This window comes from Tenrec ecaudatus, chromosome 6 (assembly GCF_050624435.1).
Source record: "Tenrec ecaudatus isolate mTenEca1 chromosome 6, mTenEca1.hap1, whole genome shotgun sequence".
In the NCBI taxonomy this organism is placed as follows: Eukaryota; Metazoa; Chordata; class Mammalia; order Afrosoricida; family Tenrecidae; genus Tenrec; species Tenrec ecaudatus.
Window position 1 is genome coordinate 47,945,773 of NC_134535.1, and position 21,992 is coordinate 47,967,764.

A 21,992-nucleotide genomic window follows, 5' to 3' on the forward strand; every position below is an offset into this window, starting at 1 on the left:
AGGTTAATTCAGGAAGAAAAAGAATCAACAGAATTACGCGCTGAAGAAATTGAGAATCGAGTGGCTAGTGTGAGCCTGGAAGGCCTGAATTTGGCAAGGGTCCACCCTGGTACCTCCATCACTGCCTCAGTTACTGCCTCGTCACTGGCCAGTTCATCTCCCCCTAGTGGACACTCAACACCAAAGCTCACGCCAAGAAGCCCTGCCCGGGAAATGGATCGGATGGGAGTCATGACACTGGTAAAATGACGTGTCCAGCATTTCCTCAATAAGATGCAGGATACGTGGGCTACCATTTACAATTTTGAACTGATTGTAATATGTCCTTATTGCATTCCCCTGTAACTAGCTGAAAATCCATTAGCATAAATAATTTGCTAGCAATATCTAATTAGATTATTAGCAGAGATAATATCAAACCACTTCCCCCATCAGCAAAAATATTATTTTGCATGGAATACATGAATAAAAGTACATTTTTATTTTTTAAATAAAAATTAACAAGTATATTAAGTGTTTAAAATGCTTTAGTATCTATATAAAGTTGTAAAATTCTCTAGTTGTAGTCATTGATTAATTCTGTTTTCTTTTTTACTACCAAATATAGCCAAGTGATTTAAGGAAACATCGGAGAAAGGTACTGTGAAAACTTTTGTATACTTCATAGATAAATACTATTTCTTCAATGAAAATTTAAAATTATATTTACTTTCTTTAAAGTTTTTATAAACACAAAAATAAATATTAAAAGTACATCTTATGGAATTATTTTAAAGTAAGCTTAAAAGGTTTATGAATTCAGGCACAATGATGAGATTAAGAAGACTTTGTGGAATTTCTACAGAATATTCAGGCCACAAACCAAATGAGTAAGTTCTTCCAACCCATAAGTAGTTTCCATGGAGAAGCATATTTGTACATAATAATTTAATGTAGAAATGAAGGCGGGATTTCCCGCCAACAGAACTTTAATTTTTTTTCCAAGTTGAATTTTTTTCTGCAGAATCTTTTATCACTTAATTGTGCTTTCAACAATCTTTCAACATTTTTCAATACATAGTAATGGTCAGAAAAATGGCATAATTGTTGGTGAAAATACTGTAGTAAAAAAATCCCCTCAATCCTTAAAATGAGATGAAGAATTCATTTAAAAATAAATTCATTTAAAAATGTCAGAAGAGACTCTGAAAAGAAGAAAATGATATATTTGAATGCGGATAGCCAACAGCCCACAACTTGAGAACTAAAGAATTCTACCAAAGGCAGGTAGAATCTAGGCCACAATGAAGTTATAAGACAGCCATCTGGTTCAGGTTTCAGTGAGAATGTTAGGAGTTGGGCTGCTATTGGGTAATTAAGTGCAGAGGTTGCCACTGGTGGATTTCTGGAACAAAATTTTAGTCACTATCATGTATCCTTCAGATAGGGTCATAAAAACAGCACCTCTGGTTATTTATACAGCTTTAGACACATGTCTTGGGAAATTGTGAAAACCATCTTGGTGCCAGAAACAAATTTCTCCAAAACATCTTTGGAAGCTTTAGATTAGGCTCAAATAAGCTTTCATTATTAATTCTTCATTTTTAATCATATTACTTGAAATTGTACACAGATGTCATCTGAATGTTTTGCTTTTGCTTCTAGATTGCAGTGGTGGAAGAAGATGGCAGAGAAGATAAAGCAACAATTAAATGTGAAACTTCTCCTCCCCCTACACCCAGAGCCGTCAGAATGACACACACCCTCCCTTCTTCCTACCATAATGAAGCCCGGAGGTACTGCACTTTGTATATTGCTTTCCACCATGTTGTAAAATAGATTATTTTAAAATATATATAGGAAATCATTAATATGAGCACTAACTCTCTATTGGTGTATGAGTCTGCTCCCTCCTCAATATTAGGGATAAATTAACTAAATTTCTATATTTAGATTGTTTTAGAATTATTTATATTTTGTAGTCTTATTTGTTTTCTAGGGACAAAAACTAAAATAAAATAATTTCAAAGATTTTAAAGATTTTGCCTTAAATAAAACAAAGACTTAACAAATAAATTCAGATGAGGTAGACCATTAACCTGAGGTATTAGTGGCCTCAAAAGATTCATAGACACATGGAAAAATTGTGATGCCTGGAAAATAAAGGGGATTCATCACAAAATCATGATTGGAAGATTAATCTTACTTTCACAAGTGGGACAATTGAAGCAGGGAAAGACCAAGATTGGGAAGTTTGCAATGCTACAGATTAGAAATAGTACAGGGTTAGTTTGGGAGCCTTCAGACCATCCTTGTTGGGAGAAGACTTTCCATCGCTGCAGCCAGTCCACCGGGTCATGTTGTTGCTGTTGTTTGGCGCCATCGAGGCGGTTCTGACTCAAACCTCCCTTATGCGAAACAGAATGAAACCCTGCCTGCTCCTTCCACCTCCTCACAATTGTTCTTAGGTTTGAGCCCATCACTGCCGACATGGTGTCAATCCATGGTGTGAGGGGCCTTCCAATGTCTCACTGCTTCTCCACAGTCCCAAGCACGATGTCCTTTCCCAGAGACCCATCGCTCTTGGTAACATGTCCAAAGTAAATGAGACAATGTCTCACTATCCTTCTTCCTAAGACTCATTCTGGCTGACTTCTCTCAAGACAGATTTGTGATTTCTCTTGGCAGTACATGGAACTATCAATATTCTTTACCAACATCATCTTCCAAATGCATCGGTTTTTCTTTGATCTTTTTAACTTAAGGTCAAACTTTTGCACACAAATGAGCAGATTGAAAATATCATGACTTGGGTCAGACATACTTAAGTTCTCAAAGTATCATCCTTACTTTTCAACACTTCAGAGACACTGGGCATCAGATTTACTCAGCGCAATGCTTCACTCGGGCTTCTGGCGTCTCCTTCCATGAGCATTGATTGTGGATCCAAGCAATACAAAATCCCACACAATTTCAATACTTTCTCTATCTATCCTGTTGCTACCAGTTTTCCACTTGGGAGAATATGGGCTTTCTTTACATTGAGTTGTAATCCGTACTGGTTACAATCTTGGATCTTCATCAAGTGCATCAAGTCCTCCTCACTCAGCAAGCAAGGTTGTGTCACCTTCTTAGCATAGATTGTTAATTAGTCTTCCTCTAAATCTGATACTGCATTCTTACTCATCTAATCCAGTTTCTCTGATTATTTTCTCAGTGTACAGATTGAATAAGTATAACGAGAGGATACAGTCATAACTCTTGCCTTTCCTGATTTAAAAATGGCGTATTTCTGTGTTCTGTTCACACACTGCCTCTTGATCCAAGTACTAATTCCTCGTGAGCACAATGAAGTGCTTTCGAATTCCCATTCTTTTTAGGGCAACCCGTAGTTTACTATGGTCCACACGGTTGAAAGCATTTGTACTGTCACTGGAACACAAGTAAATATTTTTTCTGGTATTCTCCGCTTTCAGTCAAGATCCATCTAACACCTGCAGTGATAGCACTTGTTCCATGCCACTTTTGAATTCATCCTGATCCTCTGGCCACTCGTAGTTCCAACTTAAGAACAAATAGTCCTTACAGCAGATCCTTGCTCAATACTCACCTTCATGAAATGGCCACTGGGGATAAGGGTTCCATAGCAGAGTGTGGTGAAGATAGTAGATGGTGCCCAGCTAGCAATAGAAATAGACTGGGGTATTGAAGGCTTATATTCAAACAAGCATCCATCTAAGTAAGAAATCAACTAAGTCCACTCTGAAGAAGCACACCAGATAGCATGATCCCAATAGGACTATTACAAAATTCAAATATAGTAAAAAGTATCAGAGCTAAAATGATGAACACTCAATTGGGGGAAGGCTATGGAGGACAGAGGGAGCCTAAAAATCCAGCTGAAAAGTACATAATCCAGACCAAGCCACTGGCAGATCCACTATAGCCAAAGGCATGAGTCCAGAAGAGAGACTTGGTCAGTTGTCTTCCCCAAAGACACATCCTGAATTTGTTCTGGGTGCAAGAATCTCTTAGATGTTCCATGACAAAAACTCCCTACCTGGTTTCTTGAATGTTGATGGGGAGTCTTCTCCATCTCATGGATTATTTTTGCCTTTATACTAATGTGATTTTATCCTTACCACCTTAGTGCAATTTGTTTTTCATTGTTTTCTGTGGGGTTCACAGCTGTGAAGCGCAGGAGTGGACACACAACCACAATAACTGATGAAAGGTGTTAAAGGGAAAGTAAAGGGAGAGGGGTATTCAATAGGGAGGGGATGGGGAGTTTGGAAGTAAATACTGAAGGTAGGAGGGGGGATGGAGCAGTGGGACTGATGATGGCTGAACAGTGCACATTGGGGGCGAATTTACCATGGGGGAGGGAATGCCCTAGGATGGATGTTGTGGTGATTGTACAATTCTCCCTAGATATGTTTGAATAATTGAATTACTCATTTCTATGCTTTATAAATCATGTGTCAATAAAACAGTTGGGGGAAAGAGCTGTGTTTCGTATGTGGAGAGTTTCACGTCTGTTTAAGAGTGTTTTCCTTGGTTTGGGTTTCCTTTGCTCATTATTTGTATTCTGGAGCTGTTCTTTGAAATCTTCTGTAAAGGTTTTCAATGTCATCGTTTCTGCCCTGTGCCTTAGCTGCTCAAGGAACAAGAACACATTAGAGTCTCCACTTTGATCTTGTCCATCCTTCTTCTCTTTGGACCAACCTGTTGCTTTCTTTGTGTCTGATGGGCTTGATGACATCCCACGGCTCAGCAGGTCTTCTCTTGTAAGGTTTAATGTAGCACGTCTGTTCATGACATGTTCTTCAAATGTGTTACTTTTAGATATTACCCAGATCATTTACAGTTTAATAAATTCAGCACAAGACCACTAGAGAAATATTCTATAAAAAAATAGGTCAAAATGACAACCAACATTTTCTTACCTGCCATCATAGGCCAGTATTTTTAAGATAGAAAGAACAGTATTTTCATGATAGATAAATGCTGACAAAGAAAGATGTAAATGATCAAGGACGTGTTAAATAATAGAAGATAACTTAACATTCTTTGAATGTTATCTTGTGTCCATTTCTTAATTAGAGATAGTACAGAGAATAAGAACTCCAAAAAAACCATTTGAAGCAAAAATAAAGTTTTCAGAGCATACATAAAGGCTTAGAGTCTTAAGGTTAAGGAAACTAGACTTAAATCTACCAAATAGAAAGCTTGGGAGGAAACAGAGAAAATGATATGCAAAGTCCCCTTGTGCTGTCTGCCTTTTCTACATTTGTAAAGAAAAGATGCCGCGGTGTAGCCGCAGTGGATGAAGGTCCCCGGCTAGGTGGGTAAGGTGTCGACGAGTGGGAGACAGAAACCACACGACTCAAAGGCTGCAGTGACTGTTCCAATTTTATTCATGCAAAGCTTCAACTTATATATTCTTTTTCTTGGCTTTAAGCTTATGGCCTAAGATCATACATTAGGAAATTCTCGGGCCACAAGACCGTAACAAATTAAATCAATCACATCATGATTCTTGGTTAAAAATTAGTACATCTTAAAACTAAAACTTTCTCAACTACAAAGGTGATAGACCTTCTAACAATAACTGAGCACACCTCACCCAACTAGGGCGCATTGTTCTAACTATGTAATCATAAAGCATTAATACATTTCATTATTAAAAATTACTTGACAGGCTTTGGCTGTTCTTTCTGTTCTTTCTTAGGCTGTTCCTCTAGGGCTTTCATTTCTTGTTCTTACTTTTCCACTAAGTTCCCATAAATTAAACTCCCCAAAGTCTTTCTGTACCAAGGTATGAGTTGCCTCACAATAGGTAGCTTTGCTTCAGTGGACTTCAAACATCACGGAGAGCCTCTTCTTGCTAACCATTCCATAAAACTTAAACTACTAAAAGGAACTTGTACACCTTTCTTTGATAACTATTCTTATGCCCTTTTCTTTATAAGTCCCTGTATAAGGTAAATCAGGGTCAGGAACTCTGTTTCTCTTTGGGCTATTTCCTGGAGGGGGATGCCATATTCTGCCCCCTATGCGGTAACCAAGATAAGGAAAGGGAAAAACCATGGGAAGAGGATGATAAACTTTTTTAGAATATTGCACAAAAGCACTCCAAATAATTATGGCAAGGCCAATCAAACAAGTCCAAATACATATCGAGAGCGGGTTTGGGCAGCCAACTCCCACCGTCCAGCCTCTTTGAAGCCGGGCCAGGCATCGATCGACTCTGTCTTCAACGTCACGAGGCAGGACTGGTCCCCTCATCTCGCCCTTTTTTATTTTTTAATTTTATTGTTGCCAACTCAATCTGGAGTATTCTTAATGACTGGAAGATTCCCCGGATGATGACTGGAAATATCAGAACAATAAAGATAATTATTATTAATACTGTTACTCCTATATGAATCAGTGCTGACCACCAGACCGTAGGATTTACTTCTCTGATGGCTTGCCACAAACTTTCAGCCAGGGCAGATCCCAAAGCAGGCTCTAATCTAGTTTTACTGATGTCCTTGATTTTCTCGTGTCAAGTTTTAAGATCAGGAGCCAATTTAATAGTGGGTGGTCAAATAAATAAGCTGGGTGTCCTCCTTTGTGTCTTGCAGTAGCTTGTCTGCCTCCCTTGATCCAGACAGCCTTGGACTTGGCAGTGCCAACAGCAGCCAAGACTCTTTACATAAAGCCCCGAAGAAGAAGGGGATCAAGTCTTCAATAGGAAGGCTGTTTGGTAAAAAAGAAAAAGCTCGGCTTGGGCAGCTCCGTAAGTATGCAAGTAATTGACTTAGAATTGCCACTCACTTTAATCACCGCTGAATGTCTGTTTCATTGATTTTATTCATGGCAAGGTACAGGGCAAACTCTTATTTTTTTCTTTTTCAGTTTTGCAAAAACAATTTGACCTGGAAAATGCTTGGCAAATGTTATACTTGGAGAATATTGTAAAACATCAATCATTTTGGTTTGTTAGTTAATAACCAAACTCACTGCTTTTGAGTCAAAGTCAACTCACAAAAATCCTATGGGAGAGGTTAGAATAGCTCCCATGGATTTTCAAGAGTGTAACTCTTCACAGGAAAAGAATGGTCCCTCTTTTCCCCATGGAGAAGCTGGTGGATTCGAGCTATTGATCGTAGTCCTTAGCAGCACAACAATTTTCTACTGTGCTGCTAGCCTTCCTTGTTAATAGCAAGAGCTAGAAAATTTGTAATGCTAAATCTGCGGTAGCCCTAGCAACCCTGTGAGGGAATTATTTTACACTTATCTCTATTTTATTGATGAGTACTCCATACCATGGTACTTAAAGCCACTAGGTTTATTATCACCTAGAGCCTGACCTGAACCAAATTCACTGCCATCAAATCCATTTCCACTCAGAAGGAGCGCAGGTAGAGTTCTTATGATTGGAAAGCTTGTTATAAGTGGAGGACCTCATGTTTCTTCCATCAAAGAGCTGATGGGTTCTGAAGCTTGAATCTCTGGATAGCACCCCAACACTTAGCTTAGCCAGGGCTCTTCAGGAGATTATACATATATCACAGTTATTTAAATTTCAAGGACTTGTTGCTGGGAAAAAGTAGAGAAACCAACCAACTAATCAACCAACAAACACAACCACAAAGTAATATGTATAAATCAAAGCAAAAAACCAGTGCATTTTATAAGCATAAATGCTGTAAAAAGTAAAGGGCAACATTTCTTTGAAGCTTTTGCTGCTTCCACTAAGGTACAGGGCGAGAACAGAGAAATCGAGATTGTGCTAGAATTGTCTGTTGCCAGTGAATAATTGAACAAGAATAAATAACCAGTTTGTAAGAAATGTCTCTTTAAATATGGCTATCATACTTTATACCAAAAGAATATGAGGTATTTCTTGAAATAATGAAATATACACCTAGCTATGTGTATGTATATATCTTGCTATATATTCTTTATTCTGCTTTTTATCCTCTCAGTATTTCTTGTTTGGATTTTTATATCTTCTCTCTGATCCTTCTTTTTAGGATTCCCAGTGGCTCCCTAAGTTACACACTGGGTTGCTAACTGCAAGGTCAGCAATTCCAGCCCGTCCCCCTTTCTGAGAGAGAAGTGTGAGGCATTCTGTTCTCATAAACACTTACTAGCTAGGTAAACCAGAGGGGGCAGTTCTATTTTATCTACATATTATGATATGAGTCAGAATCTACCAAATGGCAGTGACTTTGAGTTTGGTTTATCCTTTTATTTACTTGAACACTAGAAATTGATGTTTAAATTTATATCTTACTGTCAATATTAAGCAGCAAATGGGTGATATCAATATCTTATGCCTTTTTGGGCCTAAGCCCAGTCTTTGTTTCCTGCATTGTTGACTATGGTATATATGTTGGCAGATTTAAGAGGCTAGCAATATGTAAAAAGGGGTTTTCTGACTTCCACAGTGTAAAACCCACTCAAAGCATCGGAAGCAACAGGAAACTGCTGTGCAGCCAGCCGTGTGATTAAGTGTTGTTCAGCAGGAGAGTTAAGCTTCTTAGAAATTGTATTTCTCAGGAGAGGGACCCTCCAGGATATTAAAAAATATTGTACAAAGAGAAAAGAAGAAAGCTAATTATTTACGGATATAAAATGAACTTGCCAAAGAATATTTTTAAAGTTGCTATTTCATTTCACTTACCAACTGGTTATAGTCTTTATAGTAGTATCATAATTTTAAAATATTTATTTTGTTAATGCCATAAATAATATTGCTAATTCCTATTTAAAAGATGTATGCAATTGATACTTTCATTTAAGATTTTTAAATATTTCCTTATCTATGCACTTTGTTTGGGAAATTCTGAATCAGGGGCAAAATGACCATCAAATGTTCCATCAACATTGAAACATCAAAGATATATTTTAACATCTAGAAATCTGGACTCCTTTATTTTAAAGTCATAACTGATGAGAACAGGATATATTCCATAAAGGCCTCTAGTTATAAACCGCCTACAAGTCAGGTAATAGCAAAATGATTTGGGATCACATGGTAGAGTTGGGAAGATAGCTGGTCTCTGTACAACAAAGATAAAGAATTAAAATCCAAGTCAACGACATAAGAAGGATTAAGACAAAAAGTTATACTTCTGAATTTATACAGAAGTTACATGGAAGATTAAAGGTCCTGGAGAAATAAAGAGTACAAGTTATTTATTGGAATAATATACAAGAAAAAAAGACAGGAAAAAGTGCAAGAAACCATATTTATCCCGGGGAAAAATAATCAAGTGCGTACATCAATGATTCTTCAGTTTAGTAGTAAGAGCTGGGGTTCACCTTTGTCCTGGTTAAGGATATGTAGGTTATGATAGAAATATGACTAAAACGTATCAAATGCAGAGACTGCAATCTAATCTTAGTGACCCATGTACCAAAAGAAACTAGAAAATAGATCTCTAGTGATGATGAACATAAAGTTTTCATAGAATTCAAATATGCAGTAGCACAGCCAATGTGTTTCCTTCTACCGATAAATTAGAAAATTATAATTGGATGTCGTGGAGAATATTGTAAAGAGTGATGGTATAAAATAGCCATTGGATTAGGAGGACAATGGGCTGAGATTTTAAATGGGTTAATTAAAATGAAGAAGTTAGGTTACAAGACAGAAATATAAGTTAACCCAAGATGAGCGATGTTTACATGAAATACGAAGCAAAGGAAGAATGCTCCATAAATAGAACTGAAATGTTTACTGAAGCCTATCAGGACTGTTATAAAACATAAGAGAGATTCTTGGTCATTTATACTAAAAATTTTAAGAGGAAATATTTAGACAGTTAAAGATAGTAAGGAAAAATTTAGATTGAACAAATCAATGTATGTGACTGCATTTATAACCATTGCCATGTAAAATCAAATGCAATGGACACATAGCTTATTTTTATAAATAAGTTACTAGCAAAAACAAATTAAAGTAACAATTTCCCAAATAAAAAATCTAACACATCTAAAATTCTTTGAATAATGGTATTTGGGAACTAACCACGATGATTTGATTCCAAAAATGAGTTATAGTATGATCTAGAAATGGTTAACGGGTATTCCTATGATCCAGAAATTAGCACAAAGAAATGTACGGTAGGAGTAGAAGTTTCCAATTTGGGGGAATCTTTGAGAACACTTATTCTGCTAGTATCAGTGAGTTTGAGAGTTTGCTCATTGCTTTTCACTCATAAGAGAAGGATTTGCAAACGAAATGTGTACTAAGGGCAGCAAGTTAAGTGAAAGATATAGAATAATAAGGGTAAAACTGTGAATGAGGAAGGAGCCCTTTTGTGTCTATTTAAAGAATTCAAGTTTAATTTTAAATTACAGTGCTGGACAAAGCAAACATATGTGAACCCTTTCATCCTGAAGTTTACAATTGAATAGGGGAGATGCTCCAAATAGAGGGGACATTCTTTCCAGTGGTCTTGAAAATCTCAATGGAGTCCTTTGCTCCTTTGCTTCACACTTAATTTAATCTACACTCTCTCTTCTCTTATAAGCCCTAGAATAAAAATATGCATAAACAGGTTTGCTGATATGTAGAACTGTCAAGGTCAGTATTTCTGCTAACTCACTGGGACACGGATCCAGATGGTACTAGTATTTTTTTGAGACTTAAAAACTAAATGGTCACCATCCTTAATTTTGGTTTTAGGATGTATGCATTAAGATGTGATAAAACTCTGATATTTCTATTAATATTTATGCATGTTCATATCTACTCTTTATTAAAAAATCACCTACCTCTGTAATTTTCCCCGGCAGTTAACTTCTATTTTGTATATTCTCAACCAGCAGCAGTTCAGTGGGAAAAAACTGAAGCTTTCTGTGTCTGTAAGAATTGTCCACTCTTGGAAAGCCTCCTACGTAGTTCTACCCAGTGGCATGATCTCAATAATTGAATCATTTAAGTCATTTTAAGTATAGAAAAATGATATACCTAAAGGTAGCTTATTATTTCATACACTTAGCATTTAAATAAGAATAAGAAAAGAGTTACACAAAACTAAATTATATGAGTTTTAAAACATTAATGAAAAATATTAAATAATATTTTTCACGCTCTCTTGCAATATTCTTCACTCTGATGCAGGCATCATCAGCTGTGTGGTTTGTCTTTCACCACCTTCTCCCGGCAGGAGTAAGATGCCAGTCTTTTAGAGGGAGGCCAACTAGGTAGCAGTCATTGTGTTTGACAGCTCAGACACAGGTGACTTCTCTTCTATGAACATTCTACATTTGAAAATCTTCTCTCAGCGTCTATTGGACCCACAGCAATTGTTCTGACAGTATGTTTAGCTCTCTGAAGACTTTGAGGAATTGTGAATTCACTCATAATATCACGTGGGAGTTTGGGACATAGAAATGAATGCTAGATAGCATGCCACCCTCTGTTTTCTGGCACTTTCCCCCTTTGCATTATATGTTTGTTTACTAGTTGACAAACACAAGGGAGTTAAAAGTCAGTATTTTGTGAAAAGTACAATGAGCTTTGTGAAATGAATATTGCAAACATACTTGCATCTAATTATTTATACCTCTGAATGGGATACACTGTTTTGGTCATGAACATTTCAAAACAGGAAGGAGTATAAATTTGTGATTTCCACATTGGGGAGCTGCCCAGCCACCAACCTTAGAAAGAACCCCGATTTCAAGTGCCATTTTAACATCAGGTTGACCGAGCTCAACCAAAAATTAGGTCTGGGTTCTGCCGAACCAGTACGAACTGGCTAAATCCCACCACTGCATCCATCCCTGTGAAAACTCCAAAACAAAAGTCCAAGTCCTCAAGAAAATGGATCATTTGCTGGGATCATTATGGCTAGGTGTGTCCAGAGAAATTCAAGGGAGTAGTAACATATTCATTGTGGTATTTCTCTCAGTATGACCCTTAATAAGGAGCAAACAGTTTAACTGCAGTCAGAATTTTCTTCCTTTGAGAGATTTTCAAAAATCGGTTCAAACGTTGGAGACAGAGACCATACCAAGCCGTGGGCATGGGGAGCATAACTGCATGTAAGAGCAGTTTCAGAAGACCATCAGCCCAAATAAAACGAAATTGCTAATTTAAAAATTGGAATTATTAAGAAAGGGAATGCTAAGCATTGTATTATTATTTTTGTTATTGCATTTAATTTAAACATGCCAATAAGATGTCATAAGCGCAATATGCAAATGAGTGAGACTATTTGTAAGCTTGCATTTGTGCCTCTGTCTCATAGTCACCATGAGAGAGAGAGGGCCATAAGACGGCACCGGATTCCACAGGACTGAGTCTATGGTGAGGGAAAGCAATCTGGATACTCTAAAATTGTTCATTCAGACTTTGGTTGAATTAGCATAAATTGAGCAACTTACGTGAATAATATGAATAATAAGCATTGATGTGGCATCAAATAATTTCCAGTTTGGTGACATACATAGCACATTAATTCACTACCATGGATTCGATTGATCCAGCTGGAAATCTCATATCAGCAATATAAGCAGTGTCTATACGCACGGAGCTCACCAGGTGGAATCGAATCCCATTTGTGGAAAGAGACAATAGAGAAACTCAATATTAATTGCTAAAGCAAAACAAGGGCCATCTGTGGAATAAACTATTAATTTCTGGTATACAAGTTCAGGTTCAGCTTGATAAAAATCAAAAGAAATGCAAGTGAGCCAAAATACAAACATGAACTTTCTGAATCTACTTCTTATAGTTGGTTGCTAGTGTATGAAATATTGTAATTAGAAAATTGAGCCTCCAGGGATGCTCATTTTAAATCCAGGTGTTAATATGCAGGTCATGTTCTCCTAGGAGCCGTAATACAACTGAATGATGTATCAAAAAATGTCTGGTTCTTGTTTCGTTTGTCTTTTGCTGTCTAATTATTTCATTATACTTAGGCGCATATCCACCCACTGCACTTTTGCACGTTAGGTTTGGAAATAAAAAGTCAATTCAAAATAGAAGAAACTAAACAGTTGATCATTAAAACGTTAAGGATTTGAATTCAGATTTGATGCTGTGTATACAACCTAATCTGAATAGTTACCTCTTCACAGGTGGGTTTATAGAGACCGAAGCTGCGGCCCAAGAGTCCCTCGGGCTAGGCAAACTTGGAACTCAAGCTGAGAAGGACAGAAGATTGAAGAAAAAGTAGGTTTGGAGATTTCCCCCCTCCTTTTTCTAGCATTTCTTTCTTTCTTATGTTCTGTTTATGAGGAATTAAAAGGCGAGTAGTTGGAAACAAAGCAACTCTTCTAAAAGGTCAACATTTTCTCAATATAGCACACTCCCACCCTCTAACTCCTTCCTCAAAAAACAAAAAAGGAAATGCTAATGATCCTATTACCTGGTTTCCTAGATAAAATGTGATACTGTTTGAATTGAGTAAAAGCACATTTCACCTGTAGTTGAAATTAATACTTTCTCCTAAGTAATCAAAAAATTTATTCCAAAAGCCACTTGTATTTAAAATACTTTTAATGTTCTAAAAATTCTCTAATATTCCATTGATTCATATTGAGTGGATATGATCAATGGAAGGAGGATACCACCCAGCTGAGTTTTCTCCTGTGACAGTCCCATGCATCTGCTCTGGAAGATGAAGTACTTAAGCAGAGAGCCACTTCTATAAACTGATCTTAGGATCACAACAATCTCACTGGGGATCTGTCAGAGAACTAGTACTGTGTTTTTTAATCAGAATCTAAAACAGAGCATTTAAATGACTTGCATAATGCTCAAATGTGTGTCAGCAGCTGTAGCAAAGCAAGTAGATCCACAAATCCCACATCTTATAAATGCAATGATTAGATTATCAGTGAAAAATGGCACCTTTAGACTGATCTTTTGAAAACAAAGCAATTTCTCCCAATTTCAGAGTACATGCAATGATTATTCCTGTTCCTCCTTCACGTATTTATTACATCTGTGGCTTCTGCATTTACATTTTTCCTATACAAAAATATGCATTTCATATTATCCTTCTTGAAACACATTTGCTCACACGGTTGTAGTAGGCAGGCTAACCAAATTTGCTTCATATTTTGCTTTCTTGTTTTCCAGATGTTTAATAATGATGAATGAGGTAGTATGGGCTTACAAGTTACAGCTAAACAGCCCAATTGCTCATTCGTTTTTTAATAAAATTAGAGGTTTACTCAAATTCAGTAAAATACTCTCTGGGGGCAGTGACCTGTGGTGGAAGGGAGGTATTGGGGGAAAGTGAATTAACTATTGATCACTCAATAGTATATTTAAATATAATATATTTGAAATATCTTGATTTTGTTTAGTCTTTTGGAGATTTTATATTTAGTTTTGATTTTTGCTAATTATTGATAAAATATTATTTCATATTTGATCATTTAAAAATAGTTATATTTCAAACATAAAGGAAAATGGTAAGCAAAGCCCAGCCTGGATAATAGACTTGTTTCACCAGCCCTCACCCGCATAAGTTAATGATAATTTTTCCTTAATGAGGAATAGTTATAAATAGTTACAATCTGATTAGTTATCACCATTGTATATAAGAGTGATATTTGGGATTAAACAAAGTGCTAAAAATTTTCTTACACTATGACAATATTTCATTGGCTATTTTTGAGACAGAGTAAAATGTTCTTTTTAATAGCAATTTAACTCTAACACCCCAAATAAACAATTGTTGAACATAGAAAATTTAGAGGTAAAGTATACATTAGTAGCTTTACACAATATTCAGTAGTTTGGTATACATTTTTTAACATTATTTTGCTAATGCTCAGTATCTTCACAATCAGAAACTTAATTTGATCTCTATTCTTAGACTGAAGAGCTTACTTACACTTGATTCTGTTTTATTATTTCCATAAACTTTGATCAAATATAATTTTTAAATGTCTTTATCATTAAGAATATTAATAATATTATATAATTCAATAAGGCTTACATTTCTTAGCTTTTAGAAATTCCCTAGAGAATAATAATATTCTGGCTAAAGTAGGTCCCACAAGTGGAAAGAGTAAATTGATAAAAACCTAATTATTTACCTTATTTTAACAAAATACTATGAGCATTAATATGTAACCATGACAGTATAGACGTATATAAATAAGTTTCAATGTTTGCTTTGGATTTATGCAACTAAACCTTTGTTTCTGGTTTGTCAGAGAATAATTTGTTCTATGTAGTTACTTTATTTTATAAGATAGGTAAGGCAAATCACTTTTAAATCCCTTGATTTCATTTTATTTCTATCAAGTTGTGTTACTGTTATACGAATTTGTTTAAAAATGTGTTGAAACAATGTACGTAATTTCATTTAACCAAGAGAATAGACACCATATCTTCTCTGAGTCATGTGTTCTTTTGTGTTCACATTTTGTTTTCTGGTCTTCTACCAAGATGGAAAAATATATCTTTCAAGTCTATTATTTTGAAAAGATAAATAAGAACAATACATGTAGCAGTTCCTTTTAATAGGTCAAACACTACAGTTGTGCATGCACATTCATAATCACTGTGGTTTCTCATAGGTAATTTCTACATTCTATTTATTGATGTGTCAACAGGATGCATCCAGGATGTAGTACTTAAGCCCACACCCACTATCTCAGAGTTCATACTAAAGATTCATTAGTCTCGGTAGGAACAAGCTGAACTGGAGAAAAGCCTTATTTTTAACTTCATTAGAGTATCAGAGATATGGAATTGACAATCTGTGAATTTAAACTTAATTGGGATAACAAAAGTTATCTATGGCATATTTTTAAAATCACATGATGTGATGTACTTTCAGAGAGTATAATTTTATCTATTTCAAATTCTTGCAATGTTCACAGATTTTTAATGTTACAAGTCCTGCCAAAGTATAAGATGAGGCACATTTGTCATCCAGAAAATTAAACATACATAACTTGCCCTCACCTGACTAAATATGAATTTCTACTGTAATTTTACATTTATTTTGCTTTCCAGCTTGTTTTTATTAAATATTTTTTCTGATTCTTGGCTTTTAATGAGAAATAGGGAACTAACAGATACTGTGTATCCTAAAAACACATGCTTCTTACATATGGACTTTGTTCCTTCACATCTAGATGGCCGCTTATTTTATCTTCAAGCCTTTAAGACCCCAGACACTGTATCTCTTAATAGCTGAGCACCATCAGAATTCTTTACTACATTTGCTTATGCACCTGCTTTGTCTTCAACAATCAGTGTTGTTGTGAAGGTGAGCCTTCCAGTATGCAAGGTTATCAGAACAAAGTGCTTTTACATTGATGGAGTACTTGAGTAGAGGCCCCATGTCCATCTGCTACCTTAATACTTAACATATAAATATATGTACATAGAATTTATCCCTATCAGTATATATAAGTATATTTACATGTGTATGCGCCTATATTTATACCTCTGTAAATGTCTTTTGCCTCCTAGTTCCTTCCTCTATTTCCTTTTAATTTCCCCCGTCCCACTACATGTTCGACCTTTATTGGGCTCTCAGTAATTCCTCTTAGCTACATTGCACAAACCCACAGTATGGCATTCCATACTAAAATTTTTATCCTTTATAGTTTTCTGGGTCCGTTAACTCTCTGTAGGTATCACTACTGTCTGACTTCGTGTCCGTCATCCTCTTTGAATTTCACAGACTTCCAGACACACTGGGATTTAACAACACTAGCCCTCTTCCAAACCTTTCCCTTTTTCTAAGATTCACACACAGAACTAGAACTTGTACCATCATCCCTTCCAGTTTAGGCTTACCTACCCTGACCTTTAAAAGTCTGTTTCACTTTCCTACCCAAGAAGACCTTTATCTACTTGATGATGCTTTCCAACTAAATCGGACCACAGAAAGGTCACAATTTGCACGGATTAACCCAAGAAACACTCCACCTTCTGAATAGTCTTCAATTTTCCAACTTTCTCTAGGACTTAAATGGCAGTATTTTAGGACACATTGAGTGAAAACGCCATCCCTTGGCCAACATACCAATCTTAGCAAAGAAGTCATTCACTTAGAAATCAAAATTGAAACTATTACCAATAAAGTTGATGGAACATGCTGTTTGTCTAGGGAAACAAAACCAGTGACAATTATATATGTATAAGAAAGAGCTTTATATCCAGAAGTAAGTTTATATCAAGATGGAATTCCAGCCCAATGCATCCTATGTCCTTGGGTCTGAGCATAAGCAGAGCCCTCCTCAAATTCACATAGATGCAGGAAGGCGCAGTGGGAAGCAGGGAAATCACAGGTTGATGGGTGCAGAGCCCTGTGGATCTAAGGTCAGTGGAAACATGGGACACTGACAGCTCTCAGGGTCAGTGAGACCACCTAGGGTCACACCTGGAGAAGACACAGTCCCAACAAGGATCAGGGAGAGGGGCAGTGAAAGGAGGCATCCTGGTTGTTCTCATGTAAAACAGGCCACACCCCCAGGAGATAGCACCATGCTGTGATTGATTGATAGCTTGGAATGCAGCCCGCCCTTTCACATAGGTAGCAAGTTGACATAAAATCTAAGAGCAACAGTGATTCATATGGCAAAATAATTAATAATAACCAAAATGGACATCCTAAAATTAAACTCCAAAACTAGACAAAGTTACCTGACACAGTTAAAGCTTGATAATTAAGTTCCCAATCTAAACAGGGACAAGCCGCACATTGACATAAAAATGAATCATGTACTTGCGTTGACTGTTTAACTTTTCAAAATTCAAATTTAAAGTTCCAAATTCAAAATTTCAAACTTAAAGTTTTCAAATTATTAATAGTACATGTTTGTTAAGGAAGGTAGCAAGTTGCATCGCTGGTGAGAAATGCTCAGGACATGCTCCGAAGTTCCTTCATGGCTGCTAAGGAACTTACAGTCTCCACCCACCAGCAGTCAGCTCAAGCTCTGTGGGTCCTTGAGCCAGCTTCCTGAATATAGTGCCCAAAGGCACCCCACATCACCACCTGAAGTCTATCCCATGGGTCAGCAAGCCCAGAGGCAGCCTCTTCCACAGCCAGCCTGCAGCCCCAAAGCACTGAGCTTTACTTGCTCTTGATAAAGGAGTTACCATTTTCAGTCATAGTACATCCATACAACTGTCAGGATAGTCCTTGACCATGAGTGGAAGTATTAAGTGTGACAGATGGACAAGTCCCCCACTCAGTTTAATGCTCTTGCTCCCGGGTGGTCTGCTCTTAATCAAGCAAGTTCACTCACTGCTCAGTGTTCAGGGGACTCCCTGAAATCTGGCTCTTGCTGGTAGTAGATTCCTTCCTCCTGCCTCTCAGGGGCTCATTTTATACCCAACAGAATGACAATCTACTGAATCCTGTTAGCAGTCACTCACAGGGGATCCTATAGTATCTTCCCCCACCTTCTTACCCAGACCCATAGGCCCTTTGATAGGAGTTACAGAGACGTTGGCTACAAGAGGTACATGAAATACTTACTGCCCCTGCACTCTTAGTACATGGACACCTGAAAACGCATATTGTATCGCTCAGTGGAATTTAAGTGTCAGCACAGAGAGCTCTGTCTTTACAATAACTTCCCCGTAACACTTGGAAGGCATTGCGCTCCGGCTGCCAGTTATGTCAAAGGTCAGCTGATGACCGTTCTTGAGTAAATAACATATAGGTTATTTCTTCCCTGTCTCAGAAAGTTTGACTTATTCATTTTATTATTGAGTGCACGAGTGTCAAAGAGGCGTGTCTAGTCAATTCTTTTAATGTGTCGTTTTTCTCCTTTGTACTTCAATCCAATGAATTACTAGGCTGTGCTGGTTTACTTGTGTTCCTCTAAAAGATCCACCTTTCTAGACAGACTTGAGTTTTGTGAGGCTCATTTTTCAGAGACTAGGAGATTCACGAGGTATCTTTTTCATCATAGTACATCCATATAACTGTCAGGATATCCTTGATCATCAGTGAAAATATAAAATGTGACAGAATGTTCATCAAAAGATATACTTTTCTCCAGAAGTAAAAATATCTAAACCATAGCTTAACTTTTTTCCTGTTGCCTGTTATTTTTCCTTCTTGCCTTTAAAATACTATGTATTTTTCATTATAATATATAAACATGATGAAATCATCTATATCTTGAGACACTAAAATTGATCATCTAAATTGTAATGTTAATGTTTTACTATAACCTTTACATATAATCTGAAAAGATTATTATATTAATTTTTTATGTTCTCAATAGCTACCACTGCTAAATAAATATGGATTTCATATGATTTCATATGAAATTAGCATTCTATTCAGCTATCAGCAACATCCTCTCGAGAAGAACAGTTAATCTGTACCAATGAATCGTATGTTAGAACTTCAAAGGCATAAAAATGAAGCTCTGGAGATTTAGATGATTTATTCCCAGTCAAATCCTAAGGGTCTTCTTCAGTGGTAACTCTAATGTGTTTTGAGAGCCTGTGCTTTTAATCTTTGTCATTTGCAAGGTTCAGAGGGTGCACATCTCTAAGCAAGAGAAATTCCACTGCAAATATTCATAATTGAAGGTCTCAGAGAAATTCCACTGCAATTTATTTAATATTTATTAAACACCTATGTACCAAGTTAACTTATCAAAGAATTGTATTCTAAATTTTATTTGTAAAATGTGTGTTAGAGACTCTCATTATATTTTGCTGAGTAATACAGTTTCTTTAAACCATAGTGTAAACATACTAGTTTCGATCTTTTTGTCTGTGTACCACTAGGGCACACACTGGCTATTTTTGTAAAATGAGATATTAACTGCTAGGATGTTAGAGCATCTTACAGGTCCCAGAAGCAGCAGAGCAGGGCATCACCCAAATTTGAACCAGAGCTCATGAGACCCATTTCTAGAGTGTTGCCCCCAAACTCCTATTTTCTCTTTTAGTCCATGAATGCATCAATCGACCTAGTCTGTGGTCTGATCGTTTGTATTTGGTTCAGTTAATTTTAGTGACTGATTCGTCTATTACAGCTACAGCTCCTGGTGTAACACTTTTGATAACCACTCTAAAGGTTCTGGGAGAAAAACAGGTCTACTCCCTTAAAGAGTACAGCCTCAGAAACCCACAGGCACGGTTCTACCTTATCCTGTACTGTCACTATGAGTTGGCATCAACCGTAGAGCACTGAGTTTCTGGTTTTCTAAAAGTTCTAGTGAGGTGGAATAGTTTAGCCCAATGTTATGAATGTTTCCCTGGGAAAATGTTCCCAAGCCATACATGGAACTCTGGACTAAGGGCTTCTCAGACAGTACACACAGCCCTGCCTTACTTCAACTAGAAAATGTATAAGTATGCTGTGAACCTATACACACACACACACACACACACACACACAAGCCCTGAAATTTGTTAGTTAAAATAAATTTTCAAAAATATCAATGTTGTCCTTTTTTACATATATATATGTTAAGATACATTTTATTTATTTAGGGGAAGAAAAGAACAAGGAAGACATAGGGATAGGGATGCTGGTTTGAGTCTACAATACAATATTAGCAGATTATAGTTTAAGTAGAATGAAAACACGGGTGTAAGTAGAATCTACCCAGAAGAAGTAGCTTTGATATGTAAATAATAAAGTAAGAATTTTTAAAAAATTAAAGAGGATTAAAATTCAAGATAGCTTTATATGCTCAAAAACAACTTCTCTTTCTCAATAAATTAAGACATTAGTCTGGACTGAAGTAAAGGAAGCAGAAAGTAGAATACGCAGCACTTCCACATTTTTTTAAAATAAAACATGTTTCATATGATATTACACACCTAGAAGGCATCACATTTTCTGATAAAGAATTTTGATTCGACAGACAATCCAATACAGACCTATAACACCTTTGCTATGGCAAAATTATTACATGAGAGATGTAAGATTGGAATTATAGAATGCTTACACTGTCCTTGCCCTGAGATTTTATAATTTTTCATATGATTCACAGGAAAACTGATCTCCGGAGCACCTCTGCTTTTTCCAACCTCTTTGTTTACTGCAGTGTCAGATAACCATGTATTATAAACAGATAAACCACATTTTCTGAAATTGAATACATTGTAAACTGTGCTAGACTTAGAGCAGGGGAACATAACTAGAGGATGAAAAAGAAAGCTTGAGAAAATGGAACAGAAACTACGGCCAGAAAATTGGACTTCATCTCTGCTTTTGTCACTTCTTACTTTAACCACGTGAAATCTCTTGCATCTCTTTAATAGTCCTCAAAATTGCTATTTTCTCTTTCCCAAGGCAGCCCATCACATGACAACAGTCCCCCACTCAAGGTCTCTCGGCCTAGAATCCACTCTCCACATTTCCACTCCAGACTCCTAGGTAAAACACTTTTCTGAATCTGCCTAAAGCTCTCCAGTCCTTTCTCTGTATTTATGGGAAAAAGCCCAAATGCTTTGTGTAGCCATGAATTCCCTACATTATGTGGTGCTTATTCATCTCTAACTTTCTCTCTCTCCTCCCCTCTTGTATCCGCAGTGCCTTGGTGTTTATGCATTTGGGACCATTCTTCCCTGCCCTCCATGGTCACTGAGTTAGTATTGACTTGATGGCAGTGAGACTCCCCACTTTGTGTTTTATGATCTTACCATATCTATTACCTGTTTATTTTTTTAAACATTTTATTAGGGGCTAATACAACTCTTATCACAATCCATACATATACATACATCAATTGTACATTCTTTGCCCTAATCATTTTCAAAGCATTGGCTCTCCACTTAAGCCCTTGGCATCAGGTCTTTTTTTTTTGCCCCCCTCCCTCCCTGCTCCCCACTCCCTCATGAGCCCTTGATAATTTATAGATTATTATTTTGTCATATTTTGCCCTGTCCGGCGTCTCCCTTCCCCCCCTTTTCTGTTGTCCGTCCCCCAGGGAGGAGATCACATGTAGATCCTTGTCATCAGTTCCCTCTTTCCAACTCACCCTCCCTCCACCCTCCCAGTATCACCACTCACTCCACTGGTCCTGAAGGTATCATCCGCCCTGAA

The 21,992-nt window shown here is 36.8% G+C and overlaps 1 protein-coding gene across 7 annotated transcripts in view; it reads left to right on the forward strand.

The window, feature by feature from the left end:
- PPFIA2 (PPFI scaffold protein A2) overlaps positions 1-21,992 on the forward strand; it is a 490,478-nt gene that overhangs the window by 410,788 nt on the left and 57,698 nt on the right. For all 7 annotated transcript variants that reach the window (XM_075552747.1, XM_075552748.1, XM_075552744.1 and 4 more), the window contains 5 exons: positions 3-240; positions 608-637; positions 1,645-1,775; positions 6,609-6,763; positions 13,069-13,162. In XM_075552747.1, coding sequence (XP_075408862.1) covers positions 3-240; positions 608-637; positions 1,645-1,775; positions 6,609-6,763; positions 13,069-13,162 — 648 coding nt within the window. The remainder of the gene's footprint in view (positions 1-2; positions 241-607; positions 638-1,644; positions 1,776-6,608; positions 6,764-13,068; positions 13,163-21,992) is intronic.